The 26,728-nt window shown below is 45.5% G+C and overlaps 1 protein-coding gene across 4 annotated transcripts in view; it reads left to right on the forward strand.

Moving 5' to 3' along the window:
* The window catches only part of Med13l (mediator complex subunit 13L), a 238,373-nt gene extending 232,580 nt beyond the window's left edge, over positions 1–5,793 (forward strand). For 3 of the 4 annotated variants that reach the window (XM_041645984.1, XM_041645993.1, XM_041645991.1), the window contains exons 30-31: positions 1,714–1,826; positions 3,065–5,793. In XM_041645984.1, the coding sequence (XP_041501918.1) occupies positions 1,714–1,826; positions 3,065–3,197 (246 nt within the window). In that variant the 3' untranslated portion in view covers positions 3,198–5,793. The other variant, XM_041645994.1, reaches the window with a different exon arrangement.
* Positions 5,794–26,728: the final 20,935 nt, after the last annotated feature.

The raw sequence follows: 26,728 nt of genomic DNA on the forward strand, positions 1-26,728 counted from the left end.
AAGAATGGCAAATGTAGTTGGTACATGCCCATGCCCAGCTAGGAAGGGAGCCGAGGTGGGAGAATCATATGAGTTGTGAGTTGAAGCAAACTTGAATAGCACAGCAATACTGTCTCAGAATATGCAAACAGGATGGCTGTGTGAAAGATGAGGAAAAACTAAGTGCCCATCAGTAAGGCTGACTGAACCAGCTGTACAGCCTCACCACATAGTGCATCGTTGGGTATCCACCACCCAGCAGGACAGACTTTGTGTGCCTGTTCTGCAGCATGGAGGTTACCCTGCAGTAGTAACCTGTGAGATGTTTGTATCTCCCAGGGACAAGGAAGGGGGAATCTAAACACTTGGGAGTGAAAGCAGCGTTTCTCAGGACTTCGTGTAATACCACAAGCCATGGAAATCTGTAATTTTTACATTTGTTCTTCTGTAAAACCTGGGAACAATAACAGCTTGGCTACAATAAACACCTGCATTGTAGTGATTGTAGTTACTAATTTTTACTTATTGCTCAAAACATCTGAGCTCGTTGAAGAACTGACTGATTTCAGACCCAAAGTGAGAAATATTCAGGATGTAGCTGATAACATTTTGTTGGCCATAAAAGCAAGGAATTTCCCTAGGACTGGACTGTTAGTTGGCATCCAAATCAGAGGTGGCAGACACAGTGTGACCCTAGAGGACACAGTGAATTGTCACTCTGTGCTAGGTGCATGGAAGGTGGTGTGGGAGCAGGGTGCTCACCTGAAGATGAAGCATGACGGGAATGGACCGTCGCTTCACACAGTTCAGTCTGCGTTGCTGCCTCGGGACAGCCAACCGTGCCTTTTGCTGCACTGCCACTCAAGTCTTCAGCGCTCAAGTGACATAGATGTCTTCCTGCCTGCCCCGCCCACCTGGAGACACACCCGTAATTGAGCCTCCGGATCAACAGGCGGTTTGTGAGGAATCTGAAAGGTAGAAGGTATTTAAAAGAACCACGGGACAGACCAGCCACATGGACTGCAGAGCCTTTGACACTCCTTACTCATTTCCAACACACACCAGGTTGGCCCGTGACTGGAGAAAGGAAGAGGAAGTTTCAAGATTACCAGGGGAGATTGTCTGTAACCTATCAGTTGATACAAAGGAATTTTTTATTATGTATGATACATATTACTGTTTTTAAAAGTTCTTATCTGTAAGCTTTACCTCCTAAATTTACAAGAGAAATGAAACAACAATTGGTTTTGCTTTTTAAAATATTCCAAAGGGGAAAATACTCAAAACTGAGTGACTGGTAGTGGCCCTTGTTCAGCTTTGGTGGCAGGGCACACAGCCTTGCATAGGAACAACTGTTCTGTGTGATGGGCTGTTATGTTACAGATGGACTGGTGAGGGGGCTCACTAAGTCATGAGTTCAGTTCTGGGACCCGTGTGATGGAAGAGGGGGACTGACTCCAGCAAGTTGTCTCCTGACCCTCGTGTGTGCTGTGATGTGCACATGTGTGCACACATAAAATAAGTATTTCTTTTAAAGAAGCAAACAAAGTTAGTTAAACCAGGAAGAAAGGCCCCTGAACCTGGCCTTGATCTTAACTCTAGAATGTGGTGCTACGTCACAGGAGGTTACTGAGCAGTTGGAGCACTTGGGTACATAGCAGTCTGACTCCGGGGTCTCGGTGATTCCTGTCTGTTGTTCTGTACCTGGGCATGAATGCTCTCTCTCCCCCACAGGCTTCACTCCATCACCACATCTCTGTAGCACAGACAGATGAGCTCCTTCCTGCCAGGAACTCCCAGCGGGCTCCACACCCTCTGGACTCCAAGACCACATCTGATGTTTTAAGGTGATGCTCCTTCCTCCTTGCTTCCCTCAGTGTACTAGTACAGGTGATGCTCACAGGGACACGGCTGCTTGGTACAGGCAGTGTTTGTACTTCATTAACTACACAGTTAAGTGCATGGGACACTTCCCTTCCTGTTCCAAGAAGGCGATGAAAGTGTCAGTCCTGGGTGCAGGGACAGTTGGAAGACAGTGTCTGGAATTGTTTTACCTGAAAACACTTTTTAACCTTCCCTGCTATAGACAGATACATGTGTCTTACTAGAACATAAATTCTGTGTTGCAAAATGCATCCCAGAAGCATGGGTTCTCTTTTGCTGTTTTTAGCACCACATAAAATTTTACGCTGTGAGTCTGGTATAATGGTGCATGCCTGTAATCCCAGAACTTGGAAGGAAAAGGCAAAAGAACCAGGAGGTCAAATCCTCAGCTACTTACTGACTTCAAAGCCAGAGTCTAGCCTGGGCTACAGGAGACCCTGTGGCTTTGTGCACGTGGGTGTACATGCCCAAGGTCAGCCATTGTCATCAGTCCCTCTCCACCTTACTCTGGGACAGGGTCTCGCCTAGCCTGGAGCTCATCCCACCCATACTGTTGACTATAGGTGTGCACTCTGTGCCCTGCTTTACACAGTTCCTGGGCAGAAATTCAAGTTCTCATATCACTAACTGTGCCACCTTCCCAGATTCAAGACCAGATCTTAAAACAAGCAAAAGCTGTCAGGTGCTTTGAGAAGACGCAAGAGCTCTTCCTCGTGCTCTCTCACAGGCAGAAGCCTCATCAGTAAGATCTTGGTTTCCAGGCTCTCTGGAACACAGAACAAGGGGTGAAGTGTGTGCTGTATGCCCAGACGCCCAGTGTTCAGGCTGCTAGCTAAGACTGTGAGCCGAGTTTCAGGTCATGTACTAAATATCTAGAATAGTTGGGTAGACCCTGTCCGCCACACTTTTTTTTTTTCAAGTGACCACAACAGATTAACATTGAGAAACTGGTTAAAGCCAAATGTTGGTGAAATATTTGGTACATTTTTCAGTTCAGTATTGCCAATGTATTCTTATTTTGGCATTTAGCCAACATGAAGCAGTCTCCGTTCAGACTTGCCTCATCTTAATGTTTAGTGACCCTGGTGGCCCCCATAGTTAGACAGTGCAGTGTGAAGGAGTGCAAGGTGGGCTGCACTGGCCTCCAGGCTCACCCCAAACCTAGTGGTCCAGAAGCTGATTTGTGTGTTCTCCCTGGCAGGTTTGTTCTGGAGCATTACAATGCCCTATCCTGGCTCACGTGCAATCCGGCCACCCAGGACCGCACTTCCTGCCTTCCCATCCACTTTGTGGTGCTCACGCAGTTGTACAACGCCATCATGAACATGCTCTAACCAGGAAGTGGGTCCCTCTGCCTCAGCTCTCCTGCAGCCTTGGCCAAGGAGCCAGCTCCAGTCTACAGATGCCCGGCCTTTTCCAGAGCACTCCCTACAGCCCTGCACTGTGACGCCTTCTGAGCAGGCACTTGCTCTTTCTGCAGTGTTCGTGCCACAGTGACTCCTTGACGTGTTTCATGAGGACCTGGAAATTTCCTTAAGAAGTGACTTGAGCCAATGTGTGATGTGTGCAGCCCGCAGTCACCAGGAAGAGGGAAACAGAAAAGACACTGTCCTTTTGCACAAGCGTCTGCGGTCAGCCTCTGTCAGTGTCAGGCTGTCCAGCCCTCTGGATGCAATCCTCTAGCCAATGGTGGGTGCCTGTGGGGCACCCGGATTCCATAACCTGGGACGTGTCACAACTACGAACCAACTCCATCCAGTACAGGTTTAGTACTGGGGTCTCCGCCTCCCCAGCCTGTCAGGAGGGCTTTGGTTGTCCACACACCCTTGTAGACACAGGAGGTCTGGAGACAGCTGCATTTTGTTTATTTATTTTTAATTTTGTTGTAAGGTTTTTGCAACTTTGTTTTTTCTAATCTTGAGGACCAGGTACAGTAGCTGAAACCCACTGAGACCCACCATAGGATTCTCTGACCACATACCTCTGTCCTAGAAGCCAGAAAAGGAGTGAGAACTGGGGAGATCATGCCAGAAAAGCAATGCAGTCATAACCACCCAGCAGTAGATTCTGTTAAGAACCACCAGGGTTCCGAGTGTTGTGCTGTGCTGTGTGGCCCACACCGTGGGTGGGTTACACTTGTCTACGAAGGCAGTCAGGCTCAGCCCCGCACTGGAGGCGGCAAGGACCATAATCACTTCTCTATACAGTCACATGGAAATAAATATCTTTTCTAGAGAATCTTACAGAACCCAGGTCTCTCCTTTCATTAGATCAAAAGGGACTTTTGTACATATCACAAAAACCGGTTACAAACATGGTGAATTTTCTTCTGGACCATAGGAATATCATTTCAAAGAAACAAATAGTACAACTCAACCGTTAAATCAGTACTTGAAGCTGAGCCTCTGTGTGGAACTTTAAAAAAACAATGCCTTTTTAAAGCATTAACAGCTGATTGAAGTATTTTTGACTCCCCCTCCCAGACCTTAGGGTTGACTTTGAAGCCCTGTTTCTAGCCCTTATGTCATATGTTTCTGTCTGTGGGTGGTGGTGTGGACTGGCTTCCCAGAGCTGCCTGATGGGCAGTGAGCCTGACTTCCATGGGAGAGTCCTGCAAACTAAGTTCTTCCAAGAGACTTTCATGTCCTGGTTATTAACAAAGAAAAAAAAGGAAAATGTAATAATTGATGTGATTTTGTAAAAGTATTTTTCTTGAGATAATCTAACGTTTAAAACATTATATTACATAACAGATGGTGGGGATGTGAAAGCAGAGAAATAACTTGTAAATGGGTGATTGTTCTCTGTCCCACCAGCTGGGGGGGGGGATGACTTTCCAATGTATAGCTTAAAATATCTGATATATCAAACCATTTGTATCTAACGTGTACAGTGTAAAATTGACTTAAATATCGCAGTGCTATTTTTTCTTATCAGAGAGGAAACCCTCAAGGCCTTTTGAGAACGTGAGATGATGGGGATGTACACTTGTATAAAGTCACCCTGGCGAAGATGGGCTGTAAAGTAGATGTTTGTAGTCTTTTACCACTTGGGGTTGCTTTTTCTCAGAATTCATCAGAACTTTGAACCTCTCTCTCTCTCTCTCTTTTTTTTAAATGGACTGTTTTTACTGCAGGGGCTTTTCTTCCCTAGAAACCCAACTCTACACAGAAAAAGAAAAAAATGAAAGAAAAAAAAAACAAAAAAAAAACCCAGAAAAACACTATAAAAAGTTTTAAAAGAAGGCAGCAAAGGGTAGTTTTCATCTGGTGTCTTTTATTTAAGTTTTTAAGTTAAGAAAGGCTGGTGACATATTTATACGTTTTTTGTGCAAAAATAAATGAATGGCAATAGATTTAAAAAAATCTTATTATGTACTTCTGTGTGAAAAAGTCTGTATAATATTTCCCTTAAATATGCATTATTTTACTTGTGAGTTTTTTACAGAATTAATCTGAAATGTACAAGCCCTGGATTTGCTACAGAGTGAGAAGTTATTTTATTTTTTTTTTTAATTTTTAATTTTGAAAATTCTGCAGAAATCAGAACTCCTACCATGGTTTGAAATGGGGAGGTGGGAGGGGAGCAGGGAGGGCTTGTCTGGCATGCCTGTATGTATATTTCAGAGCCTTTTTTAAATGTAAAAGCTGTACATTTCTGGGAAGTTCTGATTTTTTTGTTTCCTTTTTCCTTCAAGCATTTTTGCAGTGAGCTTCTTTTATATATAGCAGACAATTGGAAAGAATACAAAAATATGTGTTGTTCATTTAAGAACTACAGCACAGCGCTGGTTCAATACACTAAAGACTTTGATAAAAAGAAACAATGATAAAGGCCTCCATTTTAAATGTCATTCATATATACCTTGTGGATGAGAGCTATATACTTTTACACACTTTTTTAGAGGAATAAATTATTGAATTACTGAAACTTTGAGCGTCTTTTTTCCCTCCCACCCTCTCTCTGTACTGAGTTCACACTGCTCAGGTGTATGTAGTGTCCATGTCACAGAAGGAGCAGCGCTGGCCTGTAAGGTGTGTGTGCTACCCCAGTGGCTGTTCCTAAGCCCTGTTATGCCATCATCCACCACAGGGGCCAGCACAGGTACCCTAGTGTTTAGGTCCTCGCCTGTCTTGAGCAGGTCAGATCTAATGTTTTGTCCTGGGGCATGTCTGTTTGCCTCTTCCCTCTTGTTCTCCCGACAGGCCAGTGACAGTAGTCGGCCATTTGTCATGCCGCATGCGAGCAAGTCCTGCTAAGCGCACAGCATCTGCCGTGAAAACCTAGAGTTTTGGAGGCTTAGTCACTGTCCTGCCCCACATGACATCTTACTCAAAATGGGTGAGCCCCGGGCCTTGGCAACAGTCAAAGCTAGAATAAGTTTGAAGGGACTTACCCTTCATTGTCTACTCTCAATGTAACCATCTCCAAATTCAGACGGCAGCTTGCTGGGATGACCCAGACCCCCTTCCCGGTCACTTCATCTGCAGTGAAGGGGGACGGCGTGGGGAGTCCTAGGTCTCTCTAACCCCGGTCGCCATACTAATCAGAGCTGGGTGGGTTTTGACAGGTGTCATGATTATCTGATCTGGTCATTGCTGACTTTATTTCAGCTTGTGGCTAAATCTGAGGTGGCGCACAGGTTTGTTGACTGCATCGAGACAGCTTGACAGGTAGCACTCAGTCCAGCACCTGCATTGCTCAGTTGCACTTATCACCAACCTTTTAACTCCTTTGGAAATTGTTCCTCATCAATAAAAGGACTGATAAACTGGAAGGCCGTCTGCTGAAGCCGAAGCTGCAAACTGAGCTCAGTCTGCTGCGGCCGTGAGACTGGCACTGTGCTCAGTAGTTTGGGTCTCCTTGTGCCAGAGTCCTACCAAGGTGTCATTTCTAATGCCTCTCGTGAGTCTCCCTTACACCTGCTCCACAGAAAGCCACTAATAGGTACTATTCTATGTTATTAATGTCAGAGGCACTAAGGAAAGCCTGCGGTCCCAGGTAGTTACAAGCATGTGGACTGTGTCCTGGGAGGTGCCTCCTAAACAGATTAACCAGTCTCACTTCACTTAACCTAAAATTCTTGAGTTTTAAAACCTTTTTTTTTTTTTTTTGAGTCAGCTGGCTACAACTCTAATGAATCAAGTCACAGTCAGAAGTGTTCCAGTGAGGAGCACGGCTTAGCATCCTGGAGGCTGGCTGAAGAGGGCTGTGTGCTCTCTCTTTGAAGTGAATCAGCCCGACGAGGTGCACATTGCTTGGTGATCAAATTCCAAACACGGACACTCAGGCACTAGGCGCTGGCAGTCTCGGATGCAGACACCAGCACTGGTCTCACCTTATTATTAAATAAAGGAAAGGGGCTGGAGAGATGACTCAGTGGTTAAGAGCACAGACTGTGCTCCCAGAGGTCCTGAGTTCAATTCCCAGCAACTATATGGTGGCTCACAACCATCTATAATGAGATCTGGTGCCCTCTTCTGGCCTGCAGGCATACATGCAGGCAGAACACTGTATACATGATAAATAAATAAATCTTAAAAAAAAAAAAATAAAGGAAAGTGAGGAACCTGCACTAGGTCTTCGTTATTGGCTAACGTTACCTGCTTTGGGCCATACCAACATGGGCTCCTAAGTGCCTGAAGTCACCGAGAACTCTCACCTGTCATGGCCCTGCCATTGATCAGACTTGTTTGGTTGTTGCTGTCCCAGGAAGCCGGATGACACTCAGGAGCACTGGCCACCCCGGGTTAAGACTGGAAGCTCTGAGGAGGTCCATACTAAGAGCCTCTCTGGCCAGTAGCAAGTTAGCATAGCAACCGTTGACCCCTCACTCTGAAGTGGCCTCCGACTTTGTTCACCCAGGGCTCTTAGGGTATCATTTTTATAAATATCCTTTCAACTGTGACGAGGTGCTGTCTGTGTGGTTGAGACAGGCATGTTGCTTCTGGTCTGATAGTTTCTGGGTCACTGCAAAGCTAAGGAAGTCCTGGCTCATCAGGTGTAGAGTCAAGGTCTTGCCTGTAGCATCAGCTCGTGACAGCCATCCGGATATTTATGACAGAGGACAGAGTGCCCTTCCGTGGGCCGGGAGTACATACTGAGCTGCGAATAGGCTCCCCCAAATATCTGAGCCTTTGGGAACAACAGAGATGACTGTGTGTCTCAAAACTTAGCAGCAGTTTACCAGACAGTCCATCAGTTCTTGGCACTTCTGGAGGAGGAGGCTCAGGAAAGGAGAGAAATTCAAATGGTTTCTTCTTGTGTTTTCTTTTAATATACAACTTTTTTTTATTTTATGTGCATTGGTCTTTTTGCCTGCATGAATGACTGTGTGAGGGTGTCAGAAGGCCTGGAATTGGAGTTACAGACCGGTGTGAGCTGCCCTGTGGATGCTGAAAATTGAAGCCAGGTTAAAGGCAAGTGCTCTTCACTGCTGAGCCATCTCTTCAGCCCCCTTTTTTGTGGTTCCTGTTTGACGGTTTTGCATAGAATTTAAGGGGTGGGCTTGTCTAGTTTCTTTCTGGGTGGCTGTGTTGTACCCTCAGTACTCTGCATGTACCTAATCTGACGTACACATTTTTCTTTCATCCTTGATGTTTCTAGCCGTTCCCTGTTTCTTAGTTTTGAGTTTTTTTCTACATAGCTGCTTACTAAGACAATGACTTTTCTGCATTATCTCTGTATCATCCTTCAGAGTTTTGTCTCATGTGTCTTAATTGCCTGCTCAATTTATTGTCACTTTCAGTATGCAGGCATTTGTAGCCTGAGGCTTCAGGGAGGGGGAGCCATCTTTTCAAACTAGATTCAGTGTTCTCGAATTTTTCAGGAGTCTTCATATCACCGTCTCTGTGTCGGATTCCCAGAGGGGGGAAAGGGGAGGAGTTAGACAGTCAGGTTACACTCTTAATTCTTTTGTATCCCTCGCTGAGGAAGGTCGTCTTTGGGTTTAAAGCACAAAGCCTACTGAACTAGAACATCTTCCCACCACACTATAATCTGTCAGTGATGGGTTTTTACAGGCATCCTCTTTGAAAGGCCCCTTGTGAACTAATTCAGGAACCGTGGTCAATAGAGGTGTGCTGTGAGTTTACTAGTTTTCTAATAGCTACCGTTAAAAAAGTAAAGAGAAATAGGTGAGATCACTTAACAAAATATTTTATGCTGCCCAATGAAGCCAAATCCTGTTGAGCATGATGTCACTGTAAAACTCAGATGCACCTAATGAACGTACCTTCCTGTGCTGTCCGCCTTCAGAGGGCTCTGTCGTCCAGTGCTCTTAGGTTAGGGTGCTGGCTCCGGCTAGTCGGGATTGGGGAGGCGGACTGGGGGAGGGCCCATGCTCACTTTTTATTTAGATTGTAACTTCGTAGTCCTCGGTTGCACACCCACTTCAGAAGGCTCAGTACCCACCCAGGGCCAACGGCTGCCCGTGGACCTGTGCGGTCAGCCTGGTGTCAGCCACCGATGTCCAGCTCTAGGGCAGCTGTTGGAGGGCGTCTCCCAGTATGACTCTGCATCTGGGCCTTCTCTCCGCACTTGCTTACTGGTGCGTGCAGGTTCAGCATGCAGGTTTAGCGATGCAGGTTTGCAACCACCCAAGGGACCTTTATTCTTCAGATTCCTGTGTAGCTGTCAGCCCCCTCTGCCATGACTACCTTGCGCGTCTGAGTGACTGCCTCACACCTCCGCCTCCAGGTCCTGTCGCATGTGCTGCATCATGCCCGTTGCTGCGTTTGACTTTTTAAGGCTTCTGTTGAACGGGATCAGTTTGGCCATGTGCATTTGGTTCTCTCCAAAGGAAGTTTCCATCAGCACGAGCGCCTACTGACTTCCGTTCCTGTGTGGACTTGGTGTGACGCTGCTGTGTCCAGGACTGCCAGTGAGGGTTGAGCTCTGCCACTGCCCTTCGCCTTGGACATAACGGGGTGCTGGGTTGCAGGCCACCCCCAATAATGGTTGAAGTGAGCGTCCCGTGGAACTGCATCCTGTCAGCAGCTCATGCTCCTCTCACCCAGGCCGTGTGCGTCGGAGTAATGGGTCTCATGGTGGGTGGCAGTGGGCAGCTCTGACTGGACGAGTCCCTGTCTAGCTCCACCTGCTCACCTTTGTCACAGGCTACACTTCCTGTGCCTGGCTCTTCCCATCTCTACTTCAGCTCTCCCCAGTCAGGTGGTCATTCTTCACTGCCCCTGGCAATTCTCTGTCCTCAATTTCCTTGGACTGGCCACAGGAGTCACAGGTTCCCTTCCTCATTCCCATATCCTCCCACCCACTGATTCTACATCCTGAAGGTCATCAGGTCTCCGGGCAGTCAGAAGAAAGTCCCCACCTCACCCCCAAGCCCAATGCAGCTTCCATCCTGTGAGGTTAGGTGAGGAAATGATGCAGGACCAGCCTGTTATGAGCACTACCATAACAGGGCAGGTGTGGCCAGGTCCCATATGGAAAAGTCTTCTGTCGATGTGAGGTCATGAGGTTTCCATGCTATATGCAGAACCCATAGAAAGTGGCAGGCAGGGTCAGTTTCGGGTCAGAGGCACAGCATATGGAGGCCAGAAGGGGCTCCTGCTGTCCCGATTGCTGGTAAGGCGGCGTGGAGGTGAAGGATGAAGCAGTCTGTGTAAGCAAGGCCAACCTTTCTGACTGTGTGGCTATGGGAGGGACAAACTTGAGGACACCGGCAGCATGGGGATGGATTCAGCAGGTGTCAGGGATGCTGAAGGTTCTGGTGCCCTGCTGCCAGTGAGGCAGGTGGCCCTGCAGCGGCTGGAGATGTGGAAATGTCGGTGCTGGGTGAGCACAGCTTCAGAGGAAAAAGCAGTTACAGAGGCCAACCTCCCAAGTGGAAGGGGGGGACCACAGATAAGAGGTGGCCAGAGAAGGGCACAGGAACTGGGTAGGCTGGCTCTTTCACGTGGTTAGGATCTCGTGGGTGACCATGAGGGAAAAGAGACTTGGGGAGAAAAGCTTTGGTTGGAGAAAGACCTTACTAGGTTCTCTGCTGCTCCCCACGGTGAGGATGAACCTGAATAACCTACCAGCCACATCCTTAGCTTTGCTCCCTAGGGAAGCTTCTAGACAGTAGGTTCCTGTCCCCAGGGAGGGTGGGAGGCTACAGGAAGCAGGTGACAGGCAGGAGCACCCTGTTACTTCTACCTTTTGCTCCTCACATGAGCATCCCAACATCTTACCTTTGTCCTGGTGCTAGTGGCCCTGGGCCTTCCAGGTTCAGGGCCCAGGACTCTAATGTGGTCAGGCAGCCTCTACAGAAACTTGTGTTCATCTCTGTACCCTGGAGCTCATCGAGGTAATTCTCAATGGCTAGCATTTCTGCAGGGCTGGCAGAAGAGAATCACGGGCTTGAGCTCCTGTATTGTCTGCATGCCTGCAATGGGAGCAAGCTAGATTCTAGAGGAGGGCGTGTGTACAGTGCTCGAGACGTCAGCGCCAAGCTCGGCAGCTGCTGTTTCCTGAGCTCTCAACTTGTCATAGCAGTCTCAACTTTCAATAAAGCTGCAGCAGCAAGGCCTTCTGAACCTCAAGACGGTGGGTCTCCTGGATGGCAGATGCTTCCTCCAGGCATTGGAAGTTTCTCTTAGAGCTCACTCCTGTTCCCCGTATCTCACAATAGCTTCTCATTCCCTGCTACCCCTTGACCTGAGCCCATGGAGTCATGGTTCCTTGACTGAGGGTTCCAGGTTCCTGCCTGAAGAGCCTTTTGGATCTGTTGTCTTCTGGGTATGATTGGCACACACAATGTTCCAGATGCTTCTTCCACCATCACAGATGGCAGCTATCATGTTCCTGACTGGATGGAGATAGTCATCCACTAAGGCCTGTGGACCTACCTGCCCTTCTTATGTCTTCTGAACACCCAACTCCATTTTGTAGTTGGCTTTCATCTAGGAAGTTCTCCCAGCTTGAGGGTCTCAAACCAGGCCAAACCTGGGCCTCACAGGCCTCTAGAGAGCACAGGTGGCTTTGGATGGTGCCCTCCTGACTGGATCCTCCAAGAGTGGCCACTGCCCCATCCTGGCACCCATCACCAGAGTCGTGGACCCTCCTGCCTGCTGCAGGTCATCAGAAAAACCAGAGCACAGGGTAGGAGGAACCAGTGCCCTTCCCAAGCTGTCAGCCCAGCTTTCCAATCTGTCTGCCCCTACAGACTTTGAGTTTTTAAAGCAATACTTATTTCTTATTTTTAATTACATTTATGTGTGAGTCCAGGTGACTGGGAAGGCCAGAGGCATCAGATCCCCTGGAGCTGGAGTTACAGCTGTTGTGAACTGCCCCGTGTAGGTGTTTGGACTGAACTTTTGTCCTCTGTGACAGCAGTATAGGCTCCTAAATGTAGCAGGGTTCTGGCGGGTGTCCCTTGGGGGAGAGGGAAAAATAGACGCAGAACCAATGATGGAGGCACAGAGAACAGTTGGAACAACAAGCTTAGCTTATTTTAGTAAAGGGTAAGCCTTATATATTCCCTATCTTCCCCAGGGTGGGGGATCCACCAAGCTGGCATCTGCTGAGGTGATGCGGTCGCTGTCCCTAGGTCTGTGTCATCTCTTTTCTGTTAACTGAGGTTTTCTGTCCCACCAGGTCCCACAGCCGTTTAGTCCCAAAGAAATCACACAGAGGTCTACATTAGTTATAAAACTATTGGCCCGGTAGCTCAGGCTTCTTATTAACTCTTACAACTTATATTAGCCCATTATTCTTGTCTATGTTAGCCACGTGGCTCAGTACCTCTTTTGGCGAGGCAATCACATCTTGCTTCCTCTGCAGCTGGATAAAGACTGCAGAATGGGCTTTCCTCTTCCAAGAATTTTCCTGTTCTTGTCGCCCGCCTCTACTTTCTGCCTGGTTGTCCCACCTCTACTTTTTGTCTGGCTATTGGCCAATCAGCATTTTATTAAAATACAATTGACAGGGTACAAACCATTGTCCCACAGCAATCCCCCCCCTTTTTTAAAGAACAAGAACTCTGAATCTAATCTCCTTTGTTTACCTTTTCTCCTGACCATTATCCATAACAACTTGTAACCAACATTCTAAACAAAGGAAAATATCCATAGTCCATTTTTTGGGAATGTGGGCGTAGTTTTTTAGGCTACTTCCTGCTGGCTGGGGGCACTGATAATCTTATGGGGACCTAAAGAAATTTAGAATTATCATCAAGTCAGGAGTATCCTGTGATGCTTCATCATCTCAGGCAGCAGTCTTGAATCAGTTCTGGATGTAGAACTCAGACATCTGGGCCATCAGCTCCTATTAGCGATTTTTCAGGTGGTCTTTCTTGATCAAACCTGATTTTTCTTAACTCAGAATGAATCCATAGCCTCTCATTTTCTGTGGAAACAAAAGCAAAACCTCTTCTCCAAAATAACATATCTTTTGACTTCAATTTTGAAGTCAAGGCATTTACAAATTATGTTTTATTAATCCAGCAGCATTTATATTTAAATGTCTTTTAGCAGCTGTTGCTACTTCCTCAGCTGTCAAGCAATTTTTTTTTTGTTGTTGTTGTTTGTTTTTTGAGACAGGGTTTCTCTGTAGCTTTGGTGCCTGTCCTGGAACTAGCTCTTGTAGACCAGGCTGGCCTCGAACTCCCAGAGATCCGCCTGCCTCTGCCTCCTGAGTGCTGGGATTAAAGGCGTGTGCCACTACTGCCCGGCTACTGTCAAGCAATTTGAAGACAGCATAATAATATACAGTATCTAGACTCTGTATTTTCCATCTTTATGTGGCTTTACTTTAAATTCTGTTTCTTTTATTTTTACTTTTAATTTTTGGTTATTTGAGACAGGTTCACTGTGTATCTTTGGCTGTCCTAGAACTCCCTCTGTAGACCAGGTTTTCCTTGAACCCACAGAGATCTGCCTGCCTCTGTCTCCCAAGTGCTGGGATTAAAGGTGTGTGCCACCACACCCAACTACTCTCTTTTTTATTTTATTTTAAGGACTTTCACTGCTGCTGTTGTTAAGGCCCTCTGGCAGACCCAAGCTGGCTTTTCTGCACATGCTCTTACTATTAGTCTAGTGTGACTGGCTCTCAGACCCATATATCCCGCATATCCACCCTTTTTATTATTTTTACAGGGCATGCTCAGTGGGAGCTAGGGTGCTTTATCCTGGCCTTGTCTCCATTTCCAGAGGGCTCAGTATAAGACAGACTGTGCCTGACTTGGGTTGCCCTGCCAATCAAACTCTCACCTGTCCTTGATTACCAGCCTTTGAAGAACGACAGTCCTGGTGAGCTGTGAGGGTGGTGGGTCAGGCCTTTTGTCTCTCAGTAAGCCGTGCTTGCCTTACCTCTCTAGGAGGGCTTTGTCCTGAGTGTCTCAGAGCTAGCAGCACTTGGTTGCTGCTTTTTGTTGATAAATATGCTGTAGGAGACATTTAAACAAGAGAATTAACAGTACCGCCCCCTTCCCTGAGCAAAACATATATAAGGATCCAGGAAGGATTAAAAATCCTTTTTAAATTGTTCTATATAGTCATCAGAAAATTGTTCTTCAAGGACATGGGTGGTACCCTAGTCATGTCCATTTGGTAGACTTGTTTCCAAAGCAGAGGAAAAGATGGGTAGACAAGGTAAGAACACACTTAATACCACAAAGAACAACGTGACACCAACAAAAACTAGTGGCCCTAAAACAGCATGACTAGAATACCAAAATATAGGTGAAGCAGAAGAAAATTACCTAAAAAATAACTTTAGGAGAATATTTGTGGCCCTTAAAGAGGAAGTGAAAAATTCCCTCAAAGAAACTGAGGAAAAGACAAACAAAAGATTGGAAGAAATCAACAAATCCCTTAAAGAAAACCAAGAAAAAGCAATCAAACAGATGAAAGAAAAGATTCAAAACTTGAAAAATGAAATAGAGACAATAAAGAAAATACAAACTGAGGGAAGTATAGAAACAGAAATCATGAGAAAACAACCAGGAACCACAAATGCAAGTATAAACAGCAGAATACAAGAGATGGAAGAGAGAATCTCAAGCGTTGAAGATACAATAAAGGAAATAGACTCATCAGTCAAAGAAAACATTAAATCTAACAAAAGCTTAACACAAAATATCAGGGAAATATGAGACATCATGAAAAGACTAAACTTAAGAATAATAAGGATAGAAGAAGTCCAGCTCAAAAGCACAGAAAATATATTCAACAAAATCATAGAAGAAAACTTTCTCAATCTAAATAAAGGTATGCATATTAAGATACAAGAAACTTACAGAACACAGGATAGACTGGATCAAAAAAAAATCCCCTAATCACATAAAAATTAAAACACTAAACATACAGAAGAAAGAAAGAATATTAAAACCCACAAAGGAAAAAGATCAAGTAACATATAAAGGCAGACCTATCAGAATTACACCTGACTTCTCAATGGAAACAATGAAAGCCAGAAGGTAATGGTCAAGCATTATGCAGACATTAAGAGACCATGGATGTCAACCCAGACTACTATATACAGCAAAACTGTCAATCACCATAGATAGACAAAACAAGGTATCCCATGACAGAACAAGATTTAACCAATACCTATCCACAAATCCACCCCTACACAGAATACTAGAAGGAAAAGTCTAACCCAAGGAAGTTAGCTACATCCATGAGAACACAGACAATAGATGATCTCATAGCAGCAAATCCCAAAGAAGGGAAAAACACACAAAATAACATCACCAACAATGAAAACTAAAATAACAGAGATAGAAATCACTGATCATTAATATCTCTTAATATAAATGGACTCAACTCACCTATAAAAAGGCACAGGCTAACAGATTGGATATGAAAACAGAATCCATCCTTCTATTGTATTCAAGAAACACACCTCAACCTCAAATACAGAATCACCTCACAGTAAAGTGTTGGGAAAATTTTTTTCCAATCAAATGGACAAGCTGGTGTAGCTATCCTACTATCTAACAAAATATACTTCAAACTAAAATTCATCAAAAGAGACAAAGAAGGACATTTCATATTAGTCACAGGAATAATTCATCAAGAGGTAATCTCAATACTAAACATCTGGGGCTGGAGAGATTAAGAGCACTGCCTGCTCTTCCAGAGGTCCTAAGTTCAATTCCCAGCAACCACATGGTGGCTCGCAACCATCTGTAATGAGATCTGGTGCCCTCTTTTGGCCTGCAGGCATACATGCAGACAGAATACTAAGAATACTGTATACATGATAAATAAATAAATCTAAAAAAAAATACTAAACATCTATGCCCCAAATACAAGGGCACCCTCATATGGAAAAGAAACACGTCTAAAGCTTAAATCACACATTAAACCCCACACACTAATATTAGGAGACATCAACACCCCACTCTCACCACTGGGCAGTTCTGCCAGACAGAAAATTATCAGAGAAATAAGGGAACTAACAGATGTTATGACTCAAATGGACTTAACAGACATCTATAGAGCATTCCCTCCAAACATAAAAGAATATACTTTCTTCTCAGTGCCTCATGGAAAATTCTCAAAAATTGACCACATACTCGGTAACAAAACAGACCTCAACAAATAAAGAAAAAAAAATTGAAATAACCCCATGTACCTTATCAGATCACCATGGCTTCAAGTTAGAATTCAACAACAACACTAATTCCAGAAAGCCCACAAGTATATGGAAATTAAGCAGTGCTCACCTGAATCACCAGTGGGTCAGGGAAGAAATAAAGGAAGAAGACTTCCAAAAATTCAATGAAAACGACCACACAACATTCCCAAATTTATGGGACACAATGAAAGCAGTGTTAAGCCTACATAAAGAAGCTGGAAAATTCCCACACTAGTGAGTTAACAGAACACCTGAAAACTCTAGAGCAAAAAGAAGCAAACTCACCCAGAAGGACTAGATGGCAGGAAATAATCAAATTGAGAGCTGAAATCAACAAAATAGAAACATAGAAAATACAAAGAATCAATGAGACAAAGAGTTGGATCTTTGAGAAAAATCAACAAAATAAACAAATCTTTGTCCAAACTAACCAAAAGGCAAAAAGAGAATATCCAAATTAACAAAACCAGTAATGAAAAGGGAGCATAACAATAGACACAAGGAAATCAAGAAAATCATTAGTTCATATGTCAAAAACCTGTACTCTGCAAAATTGGAAAACTTGAAATAAATGGACAATTTTCTGGATAAATATCACTTGCCAAAATTAAATCAAGACCAGATAAGCAAATTAAATAGACCTATAATCGCTTAAAAAAAAAAAACAGAAATCGTCATCAAAAGTCTTCCAATCAAAAAAAAACCAGGGCCAGATAATTTCAGCTCAGAATGCTACAAGATTTTCAAAGAAGAACTAACACCAATACTCCTCAAATTGTTCCACACAATAGAAACAGAAGGAACATTGCCAAACTCTTTTTGTGAGGCTACAATTACCCTAATAACCACACCACACAAAGACATTACTAAGAAAGAGAAATACAGACCAATCTCACTCATGAACATGGATGCAAAAATACTCAATAAAATACTGGCAAACCGAATCCAAGAACACATCATAAAAATCATTCACCATGATCAACTCAGCTTCACCCCAGAGATGCAGGGATGGTTCAGCATACAAAAATCTGTCAATGTAGTCCATCATATAAACAAACTGAAAAAAAAACCCCACATGATCATCTCATTAGGTGCTGAAAAAGCCTTCAACAAAATACAACATCCCTTCATGATAAAGGTCTTGGAGAAAACAGGGATACAAGGAACATACCTAAACATAATAAAAGCAATATACAGCAAGCCAACATCAAACTAAATGGAGAGAAACTCAAAGCTATCCCACTGAAATCAGGAACAAGACAAGGTTGCCCACTCTCTCCATATCTATTCAATATAGTTCTTGAGGTCCTAACTAGAGCAATAAGACAACAGAAGGAGATCAAGGGGATACAAATCAGAAAAGAAGTCAAACTCTCACTACTTGCTGATGATATGATAGTTTACATAAGCAACCCCAAAACTCTAAGAAACTTCTACAACTCATAATCACCTTCAGTAATATAGCAGGATACAAGATTAACTCAAAAAAAAATATCAGTAACTCTCTTTTACACAGATGGTAAATGGGCTAAGAAAGAAATCAGAGAAACATTGCCCTTCACAATAACCACAGAAAACATAAAATATCTTGGAGTAACTCTAACCAAACAAGTGGAAGACCTGTATGACAAGAATTTTAAATCTCTGAAGAAAGAAATTGAAGAAAATATCAGAAAATGGAAAGATCTCCCATGCTTTTGGTATGTAGAATTAACATAGTAAAAATGGCAATCTTACCAAAAGCAATCTATAGATTCAATGCAATGCCCATCAAAATCCCAATGAAATTCTTCACAGACCTTGAAAGAATGGTACTCAACTTCACATGGAAAAGCAAAAAGCCCAGGACAGCCAAAACAATCCTGTACAATAAAGGAACTTCTGGAGGCATCACAATCCCTGACTTCAAACTCTACTACAGAGGTACAGTACTGAAAACAGCCTGGTATTGGCATAAGAACAGATAGGAGGACCAATGAAGCCAAATCAAAGACAAATGGTGCTGGCATAACTGGATGTCAACATGTAGAAGAATGAAAATAGATCCATATCTATCGTCATGCACAAAACTTAAGTCCAAATGTATCAAAGACCTCAACATAAAGCCAACCACACTGAACTTCATAAAAGAGAAAGTGGGAAGTACACTTGAATGCATTGGCACAGGAGACTGTTTCCTAAATATAACCCTAGTAGCACAGGCACTGAGAGAAACAATTAATAAATGGGACCTCCTGAAACTGAAAGGCTTCTGTAAAGCAAAGGACATGGTCAGCAAGACAAAATGGCACCCTACAGAATGGGAAAATATCTTCACCAACCCCACATCCAACAGAGGGATGGTTTCCAAAATATACAAAGAACTCAAGAAATTGATCATTAAAAGATCACATAATCCAATTAAAAAAATGGGGTACAAACCTAAACAGAGAACTCTCAACAAAGGAATCCAAAATGGCTGAAAGACACTTAAGGAAATGCTCAACATCCTTAGTTATCAGAGAAATGCAAATCAAAACAACTCTGAGATTCTATCTTACACCTGTAAGAATGACCAAGATCAAAAGCACTGATGACAACTTATGCTGGAGAGGATGTGGGGTAAAGGGAACACTCTTTCATTGCTGGTAGGAGTGCAAACTGGTACAGCCCCTTTGGATATCAGTATAGCAATTTCTTAGAAAATTAGGAAGCAACCTACCTCAAGACCCAGTAATATCACTTTTGGGTATATACCCAAAGGATGCTTAATCATACCACAAGGACATGTGTTCAACTATGTTCATAGAAGCATTGTTTATCATAGCCAGAACCTGGAAACAACCTAAATGCCCCTTGAGTGAAGAAAAGATAAGGAGAATGTGGTACATTTACACAATGGAGTACTACACAGCAGAAAAAAAATAATGGCATCTTGAAATTTGTGGGCAAATGGATCGATGTACCTCATATTGAGTGAGGTAACCTAGACCCAGAAAGACAAATATCATATGTGTTCACTCATAATTAGCTATTTGAAATAAAGCAAAAAACAAAAACAAAAACCAGCCTACAATTCACAATCCCAGAGAACCTATACAACAAGGAGGACCCTAAGAGAGACATACATGAATCTAATCTGCATGGGAAGTAGAAAAAGACAAGATCTCCTGAGTAAATTGGGAGCATGGGGACCTCGGGAGAAGGTATAAGGGAGGGGGAGAGAAAAGGAGGGGAGTGGAGAAAAATAAATAGCTCAATAAAAACAAAAAACCAAAGAAAGTAAGCTTGCTGTGCAATTTGGGCCTGAGTAACAGGGTTGACATACTTCCCCCTGCCCATGAGCTCGTCATGAGTTACAGGAAGATTATTCCTGTATATTAATATGGGCCTGTGATTTGGCCTGATCGTCATAGGCAGAGCGCCAGTTAAGAAAGACCACAGACTCTAAGACAACCTTCACTTACGGTACCAATCGTAGTAGGTAAAACCTGCTCAAAGTACAGTGAACTGGGACCAGACTCATCGCCACTCTGTGAATGAAGGAGAGACTGGCCAAGGGAGTGGGGTCTCCGACTGAATGGCCACCTTAGGGCCTATGTTCACCAGGAAGGCTGTGGTTAAACCCTGTGCTATCACAGTTGAGATGATGCTTGAGCCGTTAGCAGGGTGTTTGCTGTGATGAGCAAACAGCAGGGTAAATCCTTCCATGGGTGCTGTGGGGGAGGCATAGCCACCCGCTGTGCAGAGGGGAACAGAGGGGAAACTGACAGGGGCCTGGGCAGGGGCATTATTTTCTTGTAGTAATAGGGGCGGTGGCAGGGCTGCGTCCCCAACACCCCAGCTGCCTGCCCGGCTAGCTTATGCCCCGAAATAATTACACGGACACTGTATTCTTTTAAATACTGCTTGGCCCATTCTCTTCTAGGCTAATTCTCACATATTAATTTAGCCCATTTCTAATCATCTGTGTATGGTACCCCAAGGTGCGCTTACCAGGAAGATTCTAGCCTATGTCCATCCTGGGTCAGAGCTTCATCCCGGGAGCGGGGCATGGCGTCTCTCTCAGGCGTCTGCTCCCGAGAGGAGAGCTGTCGAGACTGAGCTCACTTCCTCTTCCTCCCAGCATTCTGTTCTGTTTACTCCTCCCACCTATCCTCTAACCAATAAAATGGGCCAAGGCAGTTCCTTTATTAGCCAATGACCTTCCTCCATCATTTTCTTCTTTTCTTTATCTTTTGTTTTCTCTGCCTCTCCCCCCCCCTTTCCTTTCTCTTTTTCGGTGGCCTCCTCCTCCTCATTGGAGTTAGAGGGGATATCTGACATTGGTGGCATGGAGGTGGTGCATAAATTGACATCACATAGTCTGACAGTTTTTGTTGCGGGCCTTAATCACCTCCTCTGCCCAGGAGGATCTTAGACTAACGATTATCGCCAGCAAAATATGAACAAAGGGTCACTCCTGAGGCTAACTCTTTCTTTCTAGCCAGAAACAAAACCCGCACCCAGAGATCTGGTCCCACATATTCTCTGGGGAGATCCATGGCGCTAACACCATGGCCTCCATCCAAATTTTTTCTAGGTCTGCAGCTCTGGCACAAAGCCCTCGGCTGGTTAAATGGGACCTGAGGGCCCCGTATGAGCCTCCTTACAATGAGAAGGGAGATTTCCCATACCAGCAAAGCATGACCAACGACAGGGAAAGCGAAAGGGTGTGTCGAACCCAAGTACGGAACTTGCGTGGTGTTTTAAGCCACGGCCATATGCCCATACCGTGTCTCCCGACGGGGGTCGACTGTCGGGTTGGAACTTGGTTCCTTTTCCTGAGGCGTCAACTCTTGCGTGTTTGGAAAAGAGGGGTCCCTCAGTGGGACCAAAGGAACACTCAACACAGAGTTGCCTTCTTACCGAAAAATCAGCGCTACAAGCAGGAGAATGGGATCTATCGGGCCGAGATGCAAAAAATGAACACAAGACTGGGCCTCTTGGGCCGAATGCAGTGGCGACAGAAAAGGGCAAAAATGACGGCCAAAAAATTTACTGAGGCAGTGACAACAGTGACCGCAGCCCCCAGGCGGGCTCAATACCCATGTGAGGCCCCACATTGCAGGTCGCCAGATGTAGCAGGGTCCCAGTGCAGACAGAGCTACTTGGTCTGGGCTTGTCTCACCTAAGACACAGACCCATAAGAATGAGGACTGTGTTCCCAGCATTAATGACAGGGGAAGAAAGGTCGCTAATACTTTTACATTTCTTCTGACGTGATTCTAGATTTACGGAAGGCTCCCGCGTCATGGACGCACCCATCCCTTGCCTTGCTTGGATTTCCCCACAGGTCCTTTATGTGTCCCAGGGTTCAATTCAGGACCCCAAGAGACCCACACTCCCCCCGCCTCCTCCGATCAGCACTATTTCTCAGTCTTACTTTTGTTGTGTGACCACGAGCCAAGCCAGTTATTTAATTGGGGTTCGTCCCCTCCATCTGGATTGGCCACCTCATGTTTTCTTGTGATTAAATTGCATTTCGTGGCAAAACTAACGTAAAAGCGATATGAGCGCTCTCAACAGCGTCACGTGGTCGGGATGATGTTTCTGTTGTCATGAGTGATGCTCGCCCTAACTTGTTGGCTAAGGTGGCGTTTTTCTGAGTTTCTGCTCCCCACTATTGATCTCCCCACCCAAATACTTTGAATGGAATAGCGTCTGCCAGAGAAAAGCAAGCACTGCTCAACACTGTCCACCAGATGGCAGCCTTCACCGCTGTATCTTCATGGCTGTAGCCCCACGTTAGGAACCGGGTCCTGAGCGTGGAGACTTTTGTGGGACTGGTGGGACGCCACCAGAGGAGCCCTGGCTTGGGTGGACAGCCGAGGTGACAGACTCTTGCATGGTGGCTTTGAAGAATAACCTGACTTGGTAAATCTATAGGCTGTATTAGACTTGTTGAGCAAACTGGGCTGCTGTGGGGGTGGAGGGTGAGAGTGTGCACGCGTGCGTGCGTGCGTGCGTGCGTGGGTGCGTGTGTGTGTGTGTGTGTGTTAGAGGGAATAGGAGGTTTCTACTACTATTTCAATACATAGCAATCTGCTCAGAATTTCAGAAGTAGAAACATTCTTCCCATGGTCGCCTGCCACCTACCACCACCTGCCTTGGGTGCCTAATAGAATGGGAAGGGACCCCCAGGTGTGAAAGAACACTTGGTAGTCATAGAGATTATAGGCTTGGGCCAAACCAGGCATGGAGGATAGCCTTCGTGTTTGAAGTGTAATTCAGGGACTGTTAAAATTGCTTGCCCTGCACGGGGGCATGAGAGGATGCGAAGACAATAGTTGTGCTGAGTTGGCGCTGGGTTGTGTTTGTCAAAGCACAAGGAATTCGACATTTAAGTTGAGCACACTTTAAAAAATTCACCCCCCCCCCCCCCCACAGGCCAAGGGTCAACCTCAGATGGTCATCCACCTTGTATTATGAGACAGGGTCCCTCATTTTGGCCTGGAGCTCACCAAATGAGGTAGGTTAGCTAGCTGGGAAGCCCCAGAATTCTGCTTGTCTTTGCCCCCCCTCCAGTTCTGGGATGATATGGGTGTAGCCATATGCCTATAATCACAGTGAGGTCCCCACGATTGTATGGCATGCACCTTGCAGGCTGAGCCATCTCCCCAGCCTCCTAAAGCTCACTTTTGCTTCTGGTCAAAGCACACAGCATACATGATTTACCATCTTAATGGTTTTTTTTTAATTTATTAATTGTGTGTCTCTGTGTGAGTCCAGGTGTGTGTTGGGCTCTCTGGGCTTGGCCTGATGCCTCATGGGAAGAGGGATGCCTTGAACCAGGGCCCACGAGTCAGAATGACCCTCTCCTAGGCTGGCGAGATGGCTCTGTGGATCAAAGCCTTGCCACCAAGCTTGGTGGTCCGATTTCCATCCCGGGGACCCACATGGTGGAAGGAGAGAACGGACGCCTGCAAGCTGTCCTCTGCCCTCCACATGTGTGCTGTGGCATGTGGTCAGCCACCCAAAATAAATAAAAACGTAACAAGTTGGCTCTCTCCTATTAGAATGCGCGATCTCCTAAGGAAGTATTAGATCTCCTAAAAAATGACCACTGTTCGGCATGTGACCGTGTGGCCACAGGCCAGCCCCTGAGCTTTCTTTCCATGCTTCAACCCTGGAGAAAACGTCTTCCTGTTCCTTCAGTTCCTTTCAACTGCTATTTATCATTGTTCCAGATGTCTGCACCTGTGGTCTGCTCTCCGCCTTCAACAGCACAGAAACACGGAGACCACACGCAACATGGGTGTCACTGCTCTGGTCAAGGTGTGCTTTACATGGTGAAGAAGAGGGTACAGGCAGAACACCAGCTGGTCACTGTAGTGGCCGCTCTCCAGGGGAGACTCTATGGGTGTGCTGATGACAGTGTGGATCAGCCCTTTCTTAAGGACAGCTCCCTAGGCACCCACTTCAAAGCTCCATCTGGTCTCCTCTCCAGATTTTGTTATGAGAGGTTGTGGAGTCTTCCGTGGCTCCAGGGATGTACCTGACTTGGCTTGGTGAGGGAACAAAGACAAGACACAGTCAGAGAAAAAGCTAGGATCCAATGGATTAGGTTCTCTGATGGAGACGATGCAGCTCTGAGGAAGCAAAGTGCTTTTATGATATAGAGTTGAAAGGAGGGTGGTTATTGCATAGGATGAACAAGGAGGTGGGGTTATTATGTACAGCTGAACAAGGAGGCGGGGTTCTTACACACAGTATACAAGCAGGCGGGGCTATTGCACACACTGAACAAGGAGGCGGGGTTATTGCACACAGCATACAAGAAGGCGGGGTTATTGCACACAGCATACAAGAAGGCGGGGCTATTGCACACAGTATACAAGGAGGCAGGGTTATTGCACACAGTATACAAGCAGACGGGATTATTGCACACAGTATACAAGCAGGCGGGGCTATTGCACACACTGAACAAGGAGGCGGGGTTATTGCACACACTGAACAAGGAGACAGGCTTAGCTAACCTAGGTAGGAGCAGTCTCTATACAGGAATAGTCTTCAGTCTGTAAGCACAGGGGAAAGCTATGGTGGGCATTTTCTGCACATACTGCCAGTATCCACCCATGAACCAGAGGAAGGCTCACCATAGGGAGAGGGGACTTTGCTGTTTTCCCACGGGTCTGAGGCGATGGTGTGCCCACATCAACAACATACATTCACTGAGGACTTCCTTCACTCGGTGCTTTCCCTACTTCCTACATTCCTGACTTTTGTTTCTTAGATGTTTGGGGAGGATCCTCATGCTTCACAGCTCATGCAGTTTGCCCCAGTGCTCAATGTCAGGATGGTAAAAGTCATAGTAGCTGCTATGCCCAAGAGAAACAAAAAGGAGCGTTCTGGCAAGTTCAAGGAATTGAAGCCTCAGAGGTCATCAGGGATCATCTTTGCAATATCATCAGCAGGCGAAACTCCTTGATGCTAAGTCTTCTGCCGTCTGGGATGGACTAGTGTGATTGGCCTCATCCACACCACATCTCATGGAAGCCATGATTTCACGCACACTATCATTGTGTGGGTCCCTACGCCCAGGAGGGAGATCCCAATTAATTCCCAATTATCCTATCTAAATCATAGGGCTGTAATGTGTTCTAAATAGTTGAGCAGCACCCATTGGGACTCCACGTGGTTAGAGCTTTGAAAAGACGGATAAACAGGTATAGGAGGATGTGACCAAGACACTGGATAAAAAGGCACAGATCCGGTATAGCTCTCCCCAGACCAGTCTTACAGGCTTGATACAATTACCAGACACAAAGTGGGCAGTGCTGAAAGAGCCAAGATTTCCCCTTTGGCTACTAATCCCACACATTCACACAGGCTCCCTCTGCTGGTCTGGGCCACATTCATGACCTCAGTTTGATTCTTGAGGCTGCATGGTGGAAGGGGAGAGCTGATTCCTGGAGACTGTCCTCAGATCTCCCCATGGACATCATGGTACATACACCCCCTTACACACACAATAATAAACTTAATAGAATATTTGGACATAAAACAAGATTTAGCAGTGGATGTAACAACAACTGTGACTTTGAAGTAAACAAGGAACAGCCAGGTGGTGAACTACAGGACAGATGTGAGGAAATACTGGAATGTTACTCATGGAGACAGGAGACATGCGGAAGGTTCCCAGAGCCTGGGAGGAACGATGGGTACATTGTAGTACATTGTAGGTTTTTTAGTAGGAACGGGAGAGATAATTGGTCAGAGATGCAATACAGAGTATTGTTTTTTTTTATTAATAAAAAATATGAATCTTGAGGCTTGAGATGTATTTCCACCCCCGACCATGAACCCATGTGACCGTGCAACCACAGAACACAGACACAGACAGACAGACAGACAGACACACACACACACCCATACCAGGCAAAAACCCAAGAGTAAGTGCAGATGACTATATTATTACAGGGGGAAGACTTTAAGGCAGATGGTACTTTTAGAAATAAAGAGGCATACAACACAATGTTAAAAGGCTCAATTCACAAGGGAGCTAGAATAATTTTAAACTTGCATGCACTTAACACAATGCCCAAACCCACAATTACAGTGGGATATTTTAACATACCTCTCTACGTGATTGAGAGCTGAAACACACAAAAAAGTAATGAAGAAAGGGGAAAGACGGGGACAGATAATTAACAACTGAGATCTAATGGACATGCTGAGAAGCCACAATTAGAGACAATGTGGCCTTCTCAGGATTTGGAAAATATAATCATAGCCTGCAGAGTCAGCCTCACCGGTTACCAAGGCACTGGCGAGGGCCGTAGAACAGAGGATCCTGGGACCACGGCTGCCTGGCAATTTTCCACTCTCCTCCACCCCCGACTCCCACTCCCATGTTCTTTGCTGCTCTTGGCGGCCTGGTAGGCCTAATATGAGTGGGCGTGGCCCAGGCCTCAGACTCCTTAGGAATCCATCAAACAGGCAGACGGGTGGCCTTGCCTTTCACCAGTCCAGCAGCCTGTAGTGAACAGAGATGTGGAGTGGAAGAGAGGTCATGCTTTGGATCCTGGGAGCCTCCTCATGGACTGTCAGTCTGCTTTGGGGACGGGCTTGTGGGGGTCAGGTCTGAGTGCTTCCTGCCCATCAGCCCTCATGTGCTGTAAGCCCTGGAGCTCCAATGGAGAGGCGTCCTGGCATCCGGAGCTAAGGAAGACCACAAAGCCTCTGCTCCCAGAAAGGTTCCGCCAAAGCAAGTGTAACAACTCTGCTCAGGCGGGTGTTGGGGGTTCCCCAGTGAAAG

The sequence above is a fragment of the Microtus oregoni genome, unplaced genomic scaffold (assembly GCF_018167655.1).
Source record: "Microtus oregoni isolate MIOR12 unplaced genomic scaffold, Mior012 000003F_ref0000135, whole genome shotgun sequence".
In the NCBI taxonomy this organism is placed as follows: Eukaryota; Metazoa; Chordata; class Mammalia; order Rodentia; family Cricetidae; genus Microtus; species Microtus oregoni.